The sequence below is a fragment of the Mytilus edulis genome, chromosome 1, assembly GCF_963676685.1.
Source record: "Mytilus edulis chromosome 1, xbMytEdul2.2, whole genome shotgun sequence".
NCBI lineage: Eukaryota > Metazoa > Mollusca > Bivalvia > Mytilida > Mytilidae > Mytilus > Mytilus edulis.
This window is the reverse complement of record NC_092344.1, coordinates 64,994,581-65,012,592: the sequence shown is the minus strand read 5'-3', so window position 1 is coordinate 65,012,592 and position 18,012 is coordinate 64,994,581. Positions and strand designations below refer to the sequence as shown.

General features: G+C 32.1%; 1 protein-coding gene across 1 annotated transcript; it reads right to left on the bottom strand.

Moving 5' to 3' along the window:
- Nucleotides 1–1,147: 1,147 nt before the first annotated feature.
- Nucleotides 1,148–15,806, bottom strand: LOC139519858 (uncharacterized). The gene is made up of 8 exons (XM_071312135.1): nucleotides 15,709–15,806; nucleotides 7,848–7,974; nucleotides 6,206–6,373; nucleotides 5,077–5,174; nucleotides 4,180–4,270; nucleotides 3,643–3,735; nucleotides 3,151–3,245; nucleotides 1,148–1,269 (listed from the first exon to the last, which is right to left on the bottom strand). The coding sequence occupies exons 1-8, from the start codon at nucleotides 15,793–15,795 to the stop codon at nucleotides 1,243–1,245; spliced, it is 786 nt and encodes a 261-aa protein (XP_071168236.1). The 5' UTR covers nucleotides 15,796–15,806; the 3' UTR covers nucleotides 1,148–1,242.
- Nucleotides 15,807–18,012: the final 2,206 nt, after the last annotated feature.

The following is an 18,012-nucleotide window of genomic DNA, read 5'->3' as shown; positions in this document are numbered from 1 at the left end:
TAAGGTTATGGGCACTTCATATGAAGGTGTTTGCACATCATAAAATGACAAGTGCACATCAAATAAAGGTGTTTACACATCATAAAACGACATTTAAACATCATATAAAGGTAAATGCACATCATATAATGAACATTGGCATAACAAGAAAGTTTTGGCGTTCCATGCACATTCACTCGTTACAAGTTTTACAGTTACCATTATGATAATGATTTGGTAAACCGATACAATATATCTGTTTGCAAACTGTTTTTGTGATCTTATATCTTAAGATGATAATCGAAGTCACTTGATTTCATTGTAAACATATTTTGCCCTTTTTTCTATATAATCATTTTGACCGAGTATATATATGTATGCAAAATATGATACCCAATTACCTGTCGATGAATTGGGTCCGGCACTTTTACATTTCGTGTGATTCATGCAGTTATTATAAGTTCATCTGTATATTCAAAATTAATTAAGGCTTGAGCATCGGCAAACTACTGTCAACTTCTTTTGGGTCTTGCGTTTACTGTGATTAGCCCTACATGTGAGTGTTAATAAGGAATAATCTGTAATCATTTTTGTGGGACCTAATATCGGTTCGATTCTAAAGGTTTAATGTTACATATTGTACTTGCTGATTTTTGCTTCCGATATGTTATTCTCAGTCCTTAAACTGTAGACCTATGTCAAGAGAAGAGGGACGAAAGATACCAAAGGGACAGTCAAATTCATAAATCTAAAACAAACTGACAACGCCATGGCTAAAAATGAAAAAGACAAACAGAAAAACAATAGAACACATGACACAACATAGAAAACTAAAGAATAAACAACACGAACCCCACCAATAACTAGGGGTGATCTCAGGTGCTCCGGAAGGGTAAGCAGATCCTGCTCCACATGTTGCACCCATCGTGTTGCTTATGTGATTACAAATCCGGTAAACCTAGCAACAGACAATTTGGGGGGGGGGGGGGGGGGGGCAATCAAGTCATGATTATTGTAGAAACACTTTGAAATTAAAAAAAAACAAAACATAAGTATATGCATTCCATAACTAACTTAATTGTTTGTACTTTTAGTAAATGCAGATAATTCATCCAAAATAGGGTGCTTTGTATCGATATTCAATACTATAAGAAAAAGAAAACTCATTTTGTTTTTTAATCCTTTAACAGCATATTCCTAATACGTAGCTAATTTGTGTAGATATATGCATGAACAATTTACTCTATGGTGCTGCTGTCTCCTTTATGTTGTCGTTGTTACACAGAAATTCTGAAACATAAAATCATTAAAAATTAAAAAATATTTTTCAAAATATCGGACCTACTATTAAATGTTTCTATTTTGAGGCAGTTTGGTTATATGTTAGATCTGTTCAAATAATTTGTTGTATGGTGAGACAACTGAGTATCATAAGCGTGACATATGACAAACTGTCAGGAAATAAGCAGCTTTAGAAGAATAACTATAAAATCATCTTTCTACTGCCCATTTTTACCAACTTCGATATTCACAATGTACAACAAAAATGTTTAGTTAAGAAAATGTTATTCTCATTTGTTTCATACTATCAAAAAATAATTATAAAAATCTCAATAAAAAATTACAAAACAAAACACTACAAAACCTTATCAATGAATAGAACGAATGAACAACAATTATCATATTCTGACTTTGTTTGGACATTTTATTAAGAAAATAATAGGTTAAATCTGGTTATCCAATTAGCTTAACTTCCCTCTTTTATTTAAGTATTTTATAATTCTTTCCACTTTTATTCATTTCACATTATAAAAACTTGAGGGTGTGCCCCTAACACAAAAACTGTTTAAACAAAATTAAGGGACAAACATAATACTTTCTGAGAAAAGAAGGATTCCAGAAATGAATAACTTGATATCGTAATAATTAAACGTAAAGACTTTAATTACTCTACTGTTATCAAACTGTTATCTATTTGGGATGTTTAATTACGCAGCCTCTGTTTTAATTACTCTACCGTTTTCAAATTCTAATTATACCACCTTAGATCGATCAATGCTGTTAATTGAGAATGTATTTCTACGCAGTTGTTGTTACATCTTAACTGTCGTCCCCTTTAGAGTTTTAGAGTTTTGTCAGTTCATATCGCAAATCACTATTATTATCTAAGGCATATCTTTGCAGTCTTTTCGTCGTGTGTGGAAATTTTAGAATTGTACAAGTGTCTCTATGATGTTCGTATAAAAAAAATTAATTGTATAGCTTTCAAGATTGATACAGTTTCATAAACAGAATAGATTGATATGATTCATTTTCCATCGTGATCATACTGATGAAGGATATCTGTTATCCGAAAGATTCAACATTTGTTGAGTTCATAATCTATAGGGCGAAAACGTGGAATCGCGAAGTCGAAAATTCGAAAAAATGAAGTCGAAAACGCGAAACCGCGGAGTCGAAAATGCGAAATCGGAAAGAAAACATATTTCGCCTTTTCGCGTTTTCGACTTCGCGTTTTCGCCCTATAGAATATGAAAGGCAAAAACGCGAAATGGCCTTAACCGGCCACCATAGTTTATTGTTATTTTTGCTGATGTTGTATCCTTTAATTAGTTATCAAAAGTACAAGGATTATAATTTAGTACGCCAGACGCGCGTTTCGTCTACATAAGACTCATCAGTGACGCTTTACTCTAAATATTGATAAAGCCAAACATGTACAAAGTTGAAGAGCATTGAGGATCCGAAATTCCAAAAAGGTGTGCCAAATACGGCTAAGGTAATCTATGCCTGGAATAAGAAAATCCTTAGTTTTTCGAAAAATTCAAAGTTAATTAAGACTAGTTATATATTACATTTTGTTGTATACTGTATCATAATTATATTATCCATCGCCCTGTAAGATATATCGTTGGCTATTATCCCTTGATTTAATATATTTATATATGTATATATATTAATAAATTTAAACATATGTCGGTTTGAACGGACCAAGTACTCGTGCGTTAACTGATAAATGAGAAGCGTATTGAATGCACAAAAGTGATTCAAACGGATTAGTATAGACCAGAATTTGCCATTCACTGATAGCATATCGAAAACAATTGAATGTCCTTTGCATCTTCTATTTGAAGTTTTTAAAATGATAGTTGGAGGCTAAACTATACATACCCTTTCACAAACACATTTTCTGTTAACAAAACATGTTCGGTAAATAAAATTAGTTGGTTCATATGCAACACAGTCAGAGTTCGGACCATCACTGACTACAAAAAAAAGAATGGAGCTCAGTTCTGAACCATAATAATATTTTTTCTGCTAAAAAGACCGAAACTAGACCCCATAAGCTGATATGTCAAAAACATTCGTCGTTATAATTTCTTTTTCAACAATAAATTCAAGGCAAATCAAAATGTGGGTAGGATATAACAATATATAGATATTTCAAATGATGAAAAGTACACAAAAATGCAAAAGATATTTTACTTTTTACTTAGTATTTTTCAGTCCAATGCAATCGCTAGCGCATAGCTCACACCCGTTGGTTTCATTCATATATTTATCGTATGTCCTCATCATCATACACCACCAGAGAACTATATGATTTAATTATTTCGTAATCCTCTGATTTTATCCATATAGTGCCATTAAAAAACAACTCACCAGCCGTTAGAGTAAACGTAAGTTCAGAACCAAGTACAAAGGAAGGCATATCTTCGTTAACCTGATCTGTAGCACCTGTCCAAAATTTATCACCTGTAAAAGCATGAGTAAATTAACAAAAAGATATAAACTACTGAGAGTTCTCAAAAAGTAATTGAAAAAAACGTAAAAATCCCCAATATATAAACATTATAGGTTGGTTTTTTATATTGAGTTATTAATAGTTACATCAGAAACGGTTATATGGATATTTTTGTATTTTTAAATAAAGTAACATTAACTGGACAGAAATATTCGAAGTTAAAATTTAAATCTAAATAAAACCATGATATCAATTAATTGGTTGCAATGTTAAAATTTGGAAAGGTATGTTGTAATAATAAGGCGGATGACACCAAAGGATATTCTAACTCATAAGTTGAGTCCCAACTTCCAATTCTACATGCAGGCGTATCCAAATTGGCTTCTGTTGCTAACATCATAAAATCATGATTCAGATGCAGCAACGAAATTTAGAAGCTCCGAAAAACAAATTACCACTGTTATTTAGTATCGCTTGTGCAACAGCACCTACTTCTTCGTCCGTATTTGGTTCCCAGAGATATGCACCAATTCCTCTACATGCTAGCTGTAAATACATTATTATTTATTTATCAATCAATGATAAAACAACAGGATGCTATATGATTAAGAAGGTACCTTACATTGTTTTAATTAGTTTTAACCACACGCTGATAAACATATAAAAATTTCATAAATTTGAACCTAGCAAATCAGATATTTGTAATAGAAAAATAAGCCTAATATCTCTATACTTATATGAAGTGATTAAATATTCAACTGATATTTTTAAATAGTTATCTTATATGTTATATATCCGCTTAATGACACTTAACTTACTGTTCGATGTGAATCAAGGCTTCGTGTTGACGTCCGTACTATAACATATAATGGTTTACTTTTACAAATTTACGGTTGACTGAGAGTTGTCTCATTGACACTAATACCACATATTCTTATATTTAATCATTCGCATTCTGTTATGGATTTAAAAAAAGATTGTAAAATTGAACATCACAATTGATTTTTACATATATATAATTTCATAACTTTTAAAATAATAAAGTAAATTAGGATAAACCTCATACTTGTGTTCTCAAATTTCAAGCAGATTAATTAATCATGCAAATGCAAGATAGTGTGCGATATGTGAAAAAAAAATATATTCGTTCTGACGATAAACGTCTTGTACATGTTGCTATCGAACGTCAAAATAAAATAAATAATCTCTAACCATTAAAATATGCAATATGAGTTTTAATGAAGTTTTATCAATTTGAAATATTTAAAACTAACTTGTGTGCGAGGAATGGTCGAATGAATTGACAAATGAATACCGTGATACAGACAGTTATTGTGAATGAATATCCATACCACTGCTCCAAGCCAATCAGAATTTGAGTCACAAGCTAAATAACAATTGCCACTGTCCGCTGGTATCCTTGTAAACCCCGGAGGACAACCACAAATAGCTGAAAGAATACCAAATGTATCGTATTAATAATAGCTATTCAGAAAATGGCATCTCCCGTACCCTCCGTGACAAAATAAAACATTTAGCAGCTTTGGGTTTTTATCTTGAATATTATTACAGATAGAGATGAACTGTTGCCTTTTATAGTCAATTTTTAACAATTATGTAATTTTTTACATAAATTTTGTAAATTTTTACAAAATATTTTCCACTGTAACTACTGGGTCAATTTAATTATAGATAGAGATAATTGTAAGCAGCGAGCAAGAATGCTCAGTAAAGTAAGATCTACAAACACATCATCATCATTAAAGGACAATTTTGTCATGAATCCATCTGTGTCTTTTGCTTAATATGCACAAAAATCCAGGTTAGCGACACAGGCTCTTTGGAGCGTGTAGTTACTGGTTATATATATATATATATATATATATATATATATATATATATTAATATATGCATTTGTTTTCTTTTTTTCTTTTGGGAAAATGAATTAAGATTAGTTTGCTTTTATCCGGCAATCGACCGTTTTACTATACAATGAAGACCGACTGATAACACGATAAACATATACGTTTCTGTTGTGAGCGAATTGTTATATTAGGGACTTTCCGCTTTGAATCATTCTCGGAGTCAGTATTTTTGTGTTTTTACTTTTTTTCTCGATGATCTGAATAAGTCGAAAATAAGTTGCTTAGACTTGGCGATATAAAAAAAATCGATTGGAGGTTTGTCCAATCGATTATCGTTAAAGTTTCCGATTTTTTGGCATAACAGCTTACGATTTGCATTTCATATGCCCACACTACTGTTAAGATTAGAAGAAATCAAGTTACGAATACGTGAATGAGTGTGATTTGTGAAAGTTGAAGAGAACTTGAGTTGTCGAACGAAGTGTTAACAAACATACGGAAAAAAACATGTGTACACTATAATACATTTTGTACGCAACGGTCGTAAAATGATTAACAATAGTCAGTGTTTCTATTGTAGTTTATCGTTATTTACTTTGTGGTAAGGCTGGCTTACTTGCTGCTATCGTTGAAGTTACAGGTGGCATTGTACTTCCTGTCACCAAAGTGGTGGAACTAACTGTATTCTTCGTATTAACTCCATTCGTCTGACCTGTTGCCATCAATGTGCACTCTGACATATGCGCAGGCGATGTTAACATTCCAAGTAGAAAACCAAACAAAGCTAAGTCGAATATTAATTTTGATTATGAATGATATATACAATGGCCACAATTCAATGATGTGAATAATCAAGGGTCAACTTTTAACGTTAAACTCAAACCACATAAATAGCTGTTTAGACCAGTAGGATTGAACTCTGTAAAATACTTCAAAATAGAAAACAGGCGCATATTATATGTAGCCGGACAGCGTTCTAACTTGATTCATGAGATTGCACTAAACAACAAAACGTAGTTTATTGCTAAAAAGGTGTTTATATGAAAAATAATGTTGCGGAATGCTAGTTTCAATTGCAATTTCAAATCAAAGGTGAAAAAGTAGAATAGCAAAACTACCGAACTCCAAGAAATATTCCAAAACAGAAAGTCCCTTCTTAAATTTCAAAATAAAAAGCTGAACCACATCAAATGAAAGGAAAACAAAATTTATATTCCTGACTTGATACAGGCATTTCCCTATGAAGAAAAATGGTGCACTCAACCTTGTTTATAGCTAGCTTAATCTCTCACTTGTATTACAGTCGCATACAACTCCATCATATATATATACCAATTTGTGAACAATACAAACACATATTAATGTCATAATAGGGATACAGCATAAAGACAAAGCACATATAGAAAATGACAAGCAAGAATGAAAAAAGTGACGATAACACACTAAAACAACGGCGGGATATGTAGGTACCTCGCCTGGCCGAAAGGATATTGTCAAACATTGACTAAACAGTGATTTAAAAAAAGTTAACGATTTACAAAAAACTTGTATACAATTTGTATTCATAGCATTCTATCATCGAAAATCTATTTGTTCGACATAAGCTTAAGGTAACCTTCAAATTTTCTTTAATGATTTACGGAAGTAAAAAATCTATTTACAATTTATTAAGATATCTCAAATTCTCTTTCACTTGCTGTGTCTATCTAAATGTTATGGCTTCATTTTTTATAAATATGTATGACAGTGTTTAGCGAATCTAATTAAACTTGTTATAAAACAATACTGAGCATTGGTTCACACGTCACAGTAAGCTATAAAGGGACCCAACATTAGCATGTGTAAAACCATTTAAACGGTTTAATCATTATAAAAAAACAAAAAAACGAGTAAACCTTATGAACCACATTTTCAAACGACAACAACTTTACATCAGATTCCCGACTCAGACGGGTGCTAAACAAATGAAACGGGTTTCAACGCATTAATGGTACCAAACATTCACCCTTATTTGATAAAATAGTGTAAAATCACAACATCGAAAGACACAAGCATCTTTTAGCACAATATTTTTCAGAAAAATCGTACTTAATATAAAAACGATAATCTGTTTTAAAATAATTTAAAAAACTATGCGACTTCAATGGTATATATTGTCAAATACATGTATACCATCCCCATGACATGACAAAAACAAAATTGTAGCACTTGGCAAGTATTATTAAATACACTAGTATACCTATACAAAGAAGATTTACCTCCAATTCCTGATGGTGAATTGCATTCGGCTTCTTTAGTCAGTAACAAAAGTATATCTGGTTGGACAATACCACTCGAAATATTCAATCCAATGATGCATACAACAAAAATAATCAGAAGCCTTCTCTGTAAGATACAGTAAGTGATCGTTTTAATTCCAAAAATTAACAGACTATTTTCAACATTTAAAGCTGATTCACTGTATCCTACTATCATGAATCATACAAAGTAGTTCGCTATATGTTTGAGTCTTTGCCCTAGTCAGAAAGACTTAATATTGACAATTGATGTGATATAGTACTACAACACACATGTTTTATTCAGAAATTTTCAACATATACCAACTGTGTGGATTTTTTTCATTCCAATTTTCAACTTCTATTACATGTAATAGAAAAGTTAAAAAAATTCAAAGGAATGAATTGAAATTATGATTTTTAATTGTAGTAAAGAAAACAAGTTCGGTGACAGTGGTAAACATATTTTTAGCTCACCTGGACCGAAGGGCCAAGTGAGCTTTTCTCATCACTTTGCGTCCGTCGTCCGTCGTCGTCGTCGTCGTCGTTGTCGTCGTCGTCCGGCGTCGTCTGTTAACTTTTACAAAAATCTTCTCCTCTAAAACTACTGGGTCAAATTTAACCAAACTTGGCCACAATCATCATTTGGGTATTTAGTTTGAAAAATGTGTCCGTTGACCCGGCCAGCCAACCAAGATGGCCGCCATGGCTAAAAATAGAACATAGGGGTAAAATGTAGATTTTGGCTTATAACTCTGAAACCAAAGCAATTAGAGCCAACCGGTTGTTGGGTTGCCACCCCTGAATTGGTAATTTTAAGGAAATTTTGCAGTTTTTGGTTATTATCTTGAATATTATTTTAGATAGATTTTAACTGTAAACAGCAATAATGTTCAGCCAAAAAAGATCTACAAATAAGTCCCATGACCAAAATGGTCAGTTGACCCCTTAAGGAGTTATTGCCCTTTATAGTCAATTTTACCAATTTTTCTTAAATTTTTGTAATCTTTTACAAAAATCTTCTTCTCTGAAACTACTGAACAAAATTGAACCAAACTTGGCCACAATCATCATTTGGAACTAAAGCAATTAGACCAAATCTGACATCGGTTAAAATTGTTTATCAAGTCAAGATCTATCTGCCTTGAAATTTTCAGATGGATCGGACAACCGGTTGTTGGGTTGCTACCCCTTAATTTGTAATTTTAAGGACATTTTGCCGTTTTTGGTTATCTTGAATATTATTTTAGCTAGAGATAAACTATAAACAGCAATAATGTTCAGCAAAGTAAAATCTACAAATAAGTCAACATGTCCAAAATGGTCAGTTGACCCCTTAAGGAGTTATTGCCCTTTATAGTCAATTTTACCATTTTTTCTTAAATTTTTGTAATCTTTTACAAAAACCTTCTCCTCTGAAACTACTATGACAAATGTAACCAAACTTGTCCACAATCATCATAAGAGTATCTAGTTTAAAAAAATGTGTCCGATGACCCTGCCCGTGAACCATGATGGCAGACATGACTAAAATAGTACATAGGGTAAAAGGCAGTTTTTGGTTATGAAACTGAAGCATATAGACCAAATCTGACTGATGGCAAAAATGTTCATCAGATTTAGATATATCTGCCCTGAAATTTTCAGACAATTCCGACAACCAGTTGTTAGGTTGCTGCCCCTGAGTTAGTAATTTTACAGAAATTTTGCTGTTTTTTGCTATTATCTTGGATTATTATATCTAAGATAATAGCAAAAAACCGCAAAATTTCTGTATATATTTTCTATAAATTATGATTTTAACCTTATTTTACATGATTTCCAAAGCTTCAGAAAATACAGGTGAGCGACACAAGCTTTTTAGAGCCTCTAGTTCAATCTTAAACAAGAATTCAAACAAACCAAGTGAATCCGATTGCATATGTTCGCTATCTTTTTATACATGTTATAGTTATGTTTATAAAAAAGTTATATGACCGTCAATTATGTTTTGAGGTATTCTCCAGGGCTAATATTATATTGCGTTTACACTTAAATATACACACAATACTGGTACATTTTATCCGTACATTTTTGTTGTTTATTTTAGAATTCGGAATTTGGAAATACGTTTAATTTTGATTTAGATATGAGAACTTGAGTCAAATAGGTGAACATCGATTTGACAGAGTATGTCACTTCAACTGATTGAAGTAAGCAAACGCAGTCGTTTAAATTTAATGCAGTTAAACAAGAAATTCGAGATTTAAAAGCAAACCCTGTCACAAAATTATCGCATTGTACTAGCAAATTTTTGAAATAAAAGAATATATAAATTAGCCATGTTTCAGAAACTACCTTCGTAACCTTGTCTATTCATGCGCGAGACACCTGCATGCAGAACCCCGGAATTTTCAGGAAAATTGAGATTTAAAAAACAAATACATAACATTTGATTCTATTATAATTCATGTTTGACAAAAAAGAATTGTGCATTAAAACTTCGGAAATGTATAAAGCTAAAATTTAAATAAAATTCCTCGAAATTTCATGAATGATTCAGCGATAATTTAGAACGTCATATGATCGCTGACAAAACACGACGCCATATGAATAAAACTAGTCCAAATAATTATGACGTCTTGAAAGGCTATTATATTTTTTTTCTTTGACGCCTTACTTCGACGTCATAACGCCAAACTCATATATTCAACTGGAATTTGAGAGGGAATTTACTGCTTTATAAAAACGTTTAGCTGATTTCTCCTCAAGATGCTTCATTTTAGGTGTATAGAATATATTTTTGAACCAAACTCGGTACATTTTGACCAACCTGAATTTCCGGATAATGTAAAACAATGGTTCCGGAAATTCGGGTTTTACCGAGTTTGGTATAAAAATTATTTTATAATCTCCTAAAAAGAAATCAGACAAACGTTTTAAAAAATGCAGTCGACATGTTCCCGCCTCGGATGGAATTGTTACTTATATTATTATTTCTGTAGGGATTAATTGGAAATATTTTGCACAAACAAACACATAAAAGGTAAGAATTTTTATATATGCATTTTGTTTTAGCCTTCATTGAAAATTTGATGGCTAAATTGGGTCTCAAAGTTGAGAGCAAAATATGCTCTCAAAGTCCAACCGAAAATGGCGGCTTCAGCATTATGACGTCGAAGTAAGGCGTCAAAGAAAAAAATTATAATAGCCTTTCAAGACGTCATAATTATTTGGACTAGAATAAAACATGCAAGGGAAAGATTATTTCGTTACTTGTACGCTGACAATTCGTATAATTTCTCATTTAAATGAAGTTTTTGAGGTAGGTGCTATTTCGGTTTAGATTCTGATGTATATTCATCGAACATTTAAGGATTTTAAAAACAATCAATATGGCGACTAACTCCTTATTTACGACTAGTCAATTATGCATTTGATGGTAATTATAGTACCCATTAAAAAAATGATATTGAAAAATGGCAAATATTTGGCTTAAGAATTATGAGGTTTAATTACAAATTTTCTAAAGTTTATTGGTGTGTAAACCGGGGCTCTTACTCACAAACTTCGGACTTTTATTCAGTTTGTGAGTTAATCGCCCCGGTGTACATCAATAACCCCTAGAAAAAATGTGTTTAATCCTACATTAATTTTGTCAGCGATCATATGACGCTCTAAAGCATCTGATGATATTTTAAAAGTTAAATCAACAATCCTCGGGTGAATCCGCCACTCTCCTTCAATTAGTGAGAAGTATGGAATCGGCCAAGTTGTGACGAAAGTTTTAAGATTATTTTTCAACATAAGTGAACGTGTACTTTTACTTCCTAGACGGATTATATGTCAGAAGACATATAATATCATAATTTTGTTGTACAACACATCTTCCGGGTATTTCTGTCTAAACAAGTAATTATCATGTTTCGAATTCTAATATGACATGCTTCTTTCGCATTGTGAAAAAAAACATGCTCTTAATCCAATAAAATTTGTTTGCACATGCGTATATTGACTTCTTCAGAATAATGAATTTCATCAAAGTATCATGCACGTAATATATTTCTTTAATTTCAAAACACTTTCAAACTATTAAATGGTGCACATGATGTTACTAATTCATATACAGGTATTATGACTGTAATGTGTTGCATTCCTAAATTGACATATTTGACCTAGATACGACGACCGTTCATGCTGGCTGTTCAAACTCTTCCCTCTGAAAAATCACAGTGCCAGCCGGCTGCTTCTTTACAAACAAAAAAGGGAGGTTCATGGAAGAGTCTACACAAAGGCTTTTACATTTATACATATCGGTCATAGAAATGATCTTAATTGTCCTATTCTGAATCGAAATAATTGATCCAAGCTATACTTTATTGTAGTATAAACATGGGTAGGCATTATATTTGTGTTATTTTAGCCCTCACTGTTGCTCGGGCAAAAATAATCACGAATATAATGCCTACCATGTTAAAACTACAATAAAGTATAGCTTGCATCAATTATTTCTTAAGTCAGAAATAAACATTAAATCTAGCGTAGGCAATATGTATTAAAATTTCGTGTTTATTTTAGTCTAAAAGTAGTCTTATTGGATTCATAATGTCAAATACTAGTATTAAATTAACAGTTTTGCTATACTAATACTTTCACAACATTTGTTGAAGATCCTGTATTCTTTAAAATGGATATGTTTTCCTGCTCCCAAAAGAGTGAGTAAGAAAGAAGGAAGAATAAATGCATGTGAATAATATACATATTCCGGACGTAGCAGGCGCATTCGACTCCAATCTCAATTGACTAGGATTCCAAGTATCTTATACCGAAGGTGTGTGGCTCTATCTGATCTTCGGTTTCCCCCCAGTAATAAAACTGTCTGCTATGAAATAGACAACATCGCTGAAGGTAGAGTATTAAACTTAAACACCAATCTATCAATCAATTTAGATTAGCAAAGAGTTGAGATTCTCGTAATTGTTAAAATAATAACATAAGTATAAATATAAACAGGTTGTAAACAAGTGCTATTTGATTTTTCTGGGTCTGTTTGATTTCATATCGTAGGTTTAAAAGTATGTTTATCGTCATTTTTACTTGAATGAGAACGATTTTCTGTCGAATCAGTAAACAAAATTTCATCCTTGTTCTGATTTAAATTTTACATTTTTCCTTTTAAAAGCTGATAACATGCGTAACCCATCTCCAGCTAAGAGGTTACACTGAGGGTCACATGAATACAGTTTCAATAAGGTCAAATTATTCACTTGCACGTGAATAATTCATCAGCGATGTTTCTTATCTAATTTCAACAAAATTGATACAAATATGATACTAAAATCGAACAATCATTTTTATTAATGATTGAACAAAACAATGTTTGTATTTGATAATTATACACCTTTAATCTATTAGTACCGACAAAGTGGGAAAGAAAGTTTGAACTTAACAGTTTAAAAACCAACTTAACAATATTATTAATCAGTTCATCGACGAGACAGGTTTAATACTTTGCGTCTGAGCGTCACTTGTAAGTATTGTGTGGACGAAACGCACGTCTAACGTATTAAATTGTAAACCTGGTACCCATTTATTTGTATTGTAGTCCTGTCATGTAATGTTGTCAATTAAATTTTATATTTAACATTGCCATTAAAGCGGGAAATTTGGCATGCCATAAAACCAGGTTCAACCCACCATTTATTTTACTTAAAATGTACAGCACCAAGTCAGAAAAATGGCCATTGTTCTATTATAAAATTGTGAAAGGAAATGGGGAATGTGTCAAATTGACAACAATCCGACCATAGAGCAGACAACAGCCGAAGGCCACCAATGGGTCTTCAATGTAGCGAGAAACTCCCGCACCCGTAGGCGTCCTTCAGCTGGCCTTTAGTTCGTTTCTATGTGTGTTACATTTTAATGTTGTATTTCTTTTGTGTCGTAGTTCTCTTATATTTGATACGTTTCCCTCAGTTTTAGTAAAAATAAAACATATTTAAATCTATTATTCACTCGTTTAAATATGCTATTCTGTAATATATAAATATGAAAAAGTATAGTTCCATCAACTATAAGACATATTTACATGCAGACATATATAACCAATCTGAAAAGCTTTTCTCGATATTCCTCCTTAAATCTATAATTTTAGTTATTCAACGTTTTGTCTAGTTTGGTCAAAGTGTTACCATAAAGTCAAGCCATTTGATGTGCATTTTTTAGAAATATATTAATAACTTAACATTTTATGTAACGTCATCTGATTGACTGAATCAGTTTTGTCTATCAGCTAATACACATAATTTGTGATGTGACAGTAACTTCATGAACTTCACCAGATTTTTTTTCAAAATTTACTATTTTAAAGATACCTTTAGAATTTATTTATAAGGAATGACTGCAATTCATTTAATATCTATTCAAAATAACCTTGCAAAATACGGTGCAGACTTTTAAAAAGTCCCCTATGCGGGTTACATAGTGTGCATCATTTTTTTATGCTATTCCTTCATAGACAGAAAATAAAACTACAGTTATTCTTCACAATAATATACAATATATAAGAAAAAAATATTTTTTTACAGTTTTTGTTCATTGTTAAAATCTTTACTTAACAGTATATTTATATAAACATCATTAATAAATAAATTGTTATTCGGATTTAAACATTTTTTTATGTAACAATAATCAGAATTTCATATCTGTAAGTGTGCACTTTAGCTTAGACATCATGAAACTATAACACGTCTTTATTTTTCTGAGGAAAATGTGCCTAAACAAATCATACTGTCCAGTATTATTCGTTTCTAGACTTATTGCCCAGCTCAAATAATAATTTGCCAATCCTGGTATACATATTTATTAAAAATGAATAATAGAAACATTCATTTATTACATGCTACATTGACTTTATAAAACTCAATTTGAGTTATTTTCCCAATACAATCAAAATGTAATAAAGAAAATCAGAGTAATTTTGAAAAGTATTTGATTAAATTCAATAACATGTTTGATAATGAAAACAATGATAGCTTGAAAAATTGTAATCAATCACAGATTGTTAATGATGATAACTTAAATAACACTAAGCCTGCTTACAAGATACCATTACGTTATGCATATACCGATAGATCTACAGTATATTATTGTACCGTGCACAGAATAGTTAATCTCTCGGATTTTGGAAATTGCATAGAGACTTTTTATTTAACCAGACGATTACCTACGTGCAAATAATAAAAATACTGCTGATCTGTATATTCTTGCCAGACGTAATTAGTTATCAAAGGTACCAGGATTATAATTAAGTACGCTAGACACGCGTTTCGTCGATTTTAGACTTATCAGTGACGCTTTTTAGTTATAAAGCAAAACAAGTACAAAGTTGAAGAGCACTGAGGACCCAAAATTCCAAAAAATTGTGCTAAATACGGCTAAGGTAATTTACTCCTGGGGTAAGAAAATCCTTAGTTTTTCGAGGAATAAAGTGTTGAAATAGGAAATTTATAAAAATGACCATATAATTGATATTATTGTCAACATCGAAGTAATTGTCTAGTTTTTCCGTGGTCGATGTTTGCATACATCTTGTCTGCTATTATTTATCTTTGAGGCAGATGGGATTATATAAACAAAAAATGAAAGCAAAAGACAAACAGGACCAACAAAAAGTAATGGGCAACACCTATTAAAAAGAAAAGCGACGAAAATACAAAATTTTATAGGTATACTTGAAATATCTTTGTATAACACATTGCAAAAAGAACAAGGAATAATATTCTGCTAATTGATTTCATTTACTTATATTAGCATAACGAATATAATTTGTATGACAATGATAAAAATCGTCAATAATTCTTACCTTATCTCTTGTTCTCATTGTATACCTCCTGTAATAGGTTCCGCTATGTAATTCTATTAACGCCTCACGTATATGTTTATCAAACATGCATGCGTGTGATTGACTTTTATTTCGGAGTGCAATATGTTACCCCGAGGTTGAATATGAACATATGCATTTAAAGTGTATTCCAGACCTACTATACCCTTAAAATTGCACCTGGCACTTTTGATAACATACTTCAATGCATATATTTTATTAGTTAAGGAACATTTTGGATAATAAGTCTAGCAAAATCAAAAATAAATTGATGTTAGATTACCCTCAAGAGGCAGATATTAATTGCATACAATGTATCCAACAAGAGAAAGATCATACCTTTACAAAAGGTATTACTTTACATAAGTAGGTTCTGCAATTTATATAATCCGGGATAAAGGGTGAGTGATCTGAACTGCCGCAAGAAATCTAAGATTCCGCTTGGTAGGGTAAGATATTTTGCCTTGAAACAGACCACTCATGTACATTTCATAGATATTTTTTAAATGCATCGATATAATCCTTTCTCTGTACATTTGAATAAAAGTTAACAATTCGTACTGAAATTTTAAATAGCATAAGTAAAATAACCTTAGCATGTACGTTTACCTTCCGGGTTCCTATGGCCATGGATTACCAAGGATTTTGGTGTAGATCTTTTGAAATTATAAGAAATCACATACATCTGATTGACAACGATGTTTGATCTCAGCTCCAACTTTTATTTCGTTATAAGTAAATCTGGTGAATTTACTGTCTTCTGATTGTTAAATGTATTTCTTTTGCATGTTTTATTTTCAACATAATTTTTTTACCGGAACTACTTTTTTTATTGATTCGAACATTCCTTTCCGTAATACATTCGTAGCATTACGATTTAGAGCAAAACAATACAGTTTTCTTCAATCTATCTTGTTGTTAGTGTTTCAAATAAAGGGAACAGTAGTATACTGCTATTCAAAATTCATAAATCGATAGAGAAAAAAAAACAAATTCGGATTACAAACTTAAACTGATGAAACACATTAAATATAAGAGAACTACGACATAACAGAAACACAACATTAAAAGTAATGTGTTATCAAACCCATCTAACACACGAACTACATGTATTGTATGAATCCCATCCCGAACTCCTGTCGTCTGCTCAATACTAGAAAGGCAAAGATGGGAGAGGTTCCGGATCTCGACATCGGTGGGGGCGAAAAGCTGGATGAAATTGACTCGTACAATGAAGAGGATTAATTGGGATGGTTGTTTAAAGATGACTTGCACAATTTTGAACTTGTTGAGCTCCCGAAAATCATAGAAAGGCACCACAACCGCAGCCAGAGGCCCCATCGCAGATTCCTTTGGCACCTAAGCCGGTTACAGTTGAAAGGCCTACAGTTTCTGGGCTTCAAAAATCACAGAAACAATTTGAAACGGTTACAAAAGAGGAACTGAAAGACATTCGACATGCTATACCAACCAAACAAACACAAAGAGGGGAATCAAAGTTTTCAAAGGTAAACACAAACTTATGAAAACCCTGTTAATGATTTTGTGATATTCAGTTAAATGAGTTACTTACAATGTAAACAAATCACAAGTGTTTTTACACTAAAATAAAACCATGTATTTTCAGACCAGGATTTTAACCTTAAACCTCTCAAAAAACATGAGCACTCTGTCGGAAAATACGCGAAGTACAAACATTGTTACCATAACGCTATACTTTTTGACGTTATATTGTATATGCATCAGCTATCACGATGATTAAACGTATAGAAAATACAACGCATGCATTGATTAAGATTCTTCAACATTTAATGGGGCCGTGACCAGGATATATATGGATTCAAAGCTGATGTCAGTTCGTGCTGGACACAAAGGAGCCGTTACTGGTGAAATTCGACGAGTTAATATCAAAAACAGACACAGAAGTTGACGAATTGACAGCCCTTGATGATGCCGTCACACAGAAACACAAAACATTGATTGACCTGAATAACAGACTTTTGGAACAGACATCGGAGGAAAATCTGGAGCAGGAAATCACAGACTCAGATGAGTATATGTACGAACTTGATTGCAAAATTAGACATATTCGGAAATTTATTAAGTCCTTTGAAACAAATACTATAATTTCGCATGCTACTGTTGGTCCTTCAACGAGCAGACTTAACCCAGACGCATATAATTTCACACCAGAAGCTAGAGTTGATATGAACACATGTGCAATAGATTCTATGAACCAGCAGTATTCAATTCACGCCCCTGCAGTGTATACCCGTCCGTCAGAGA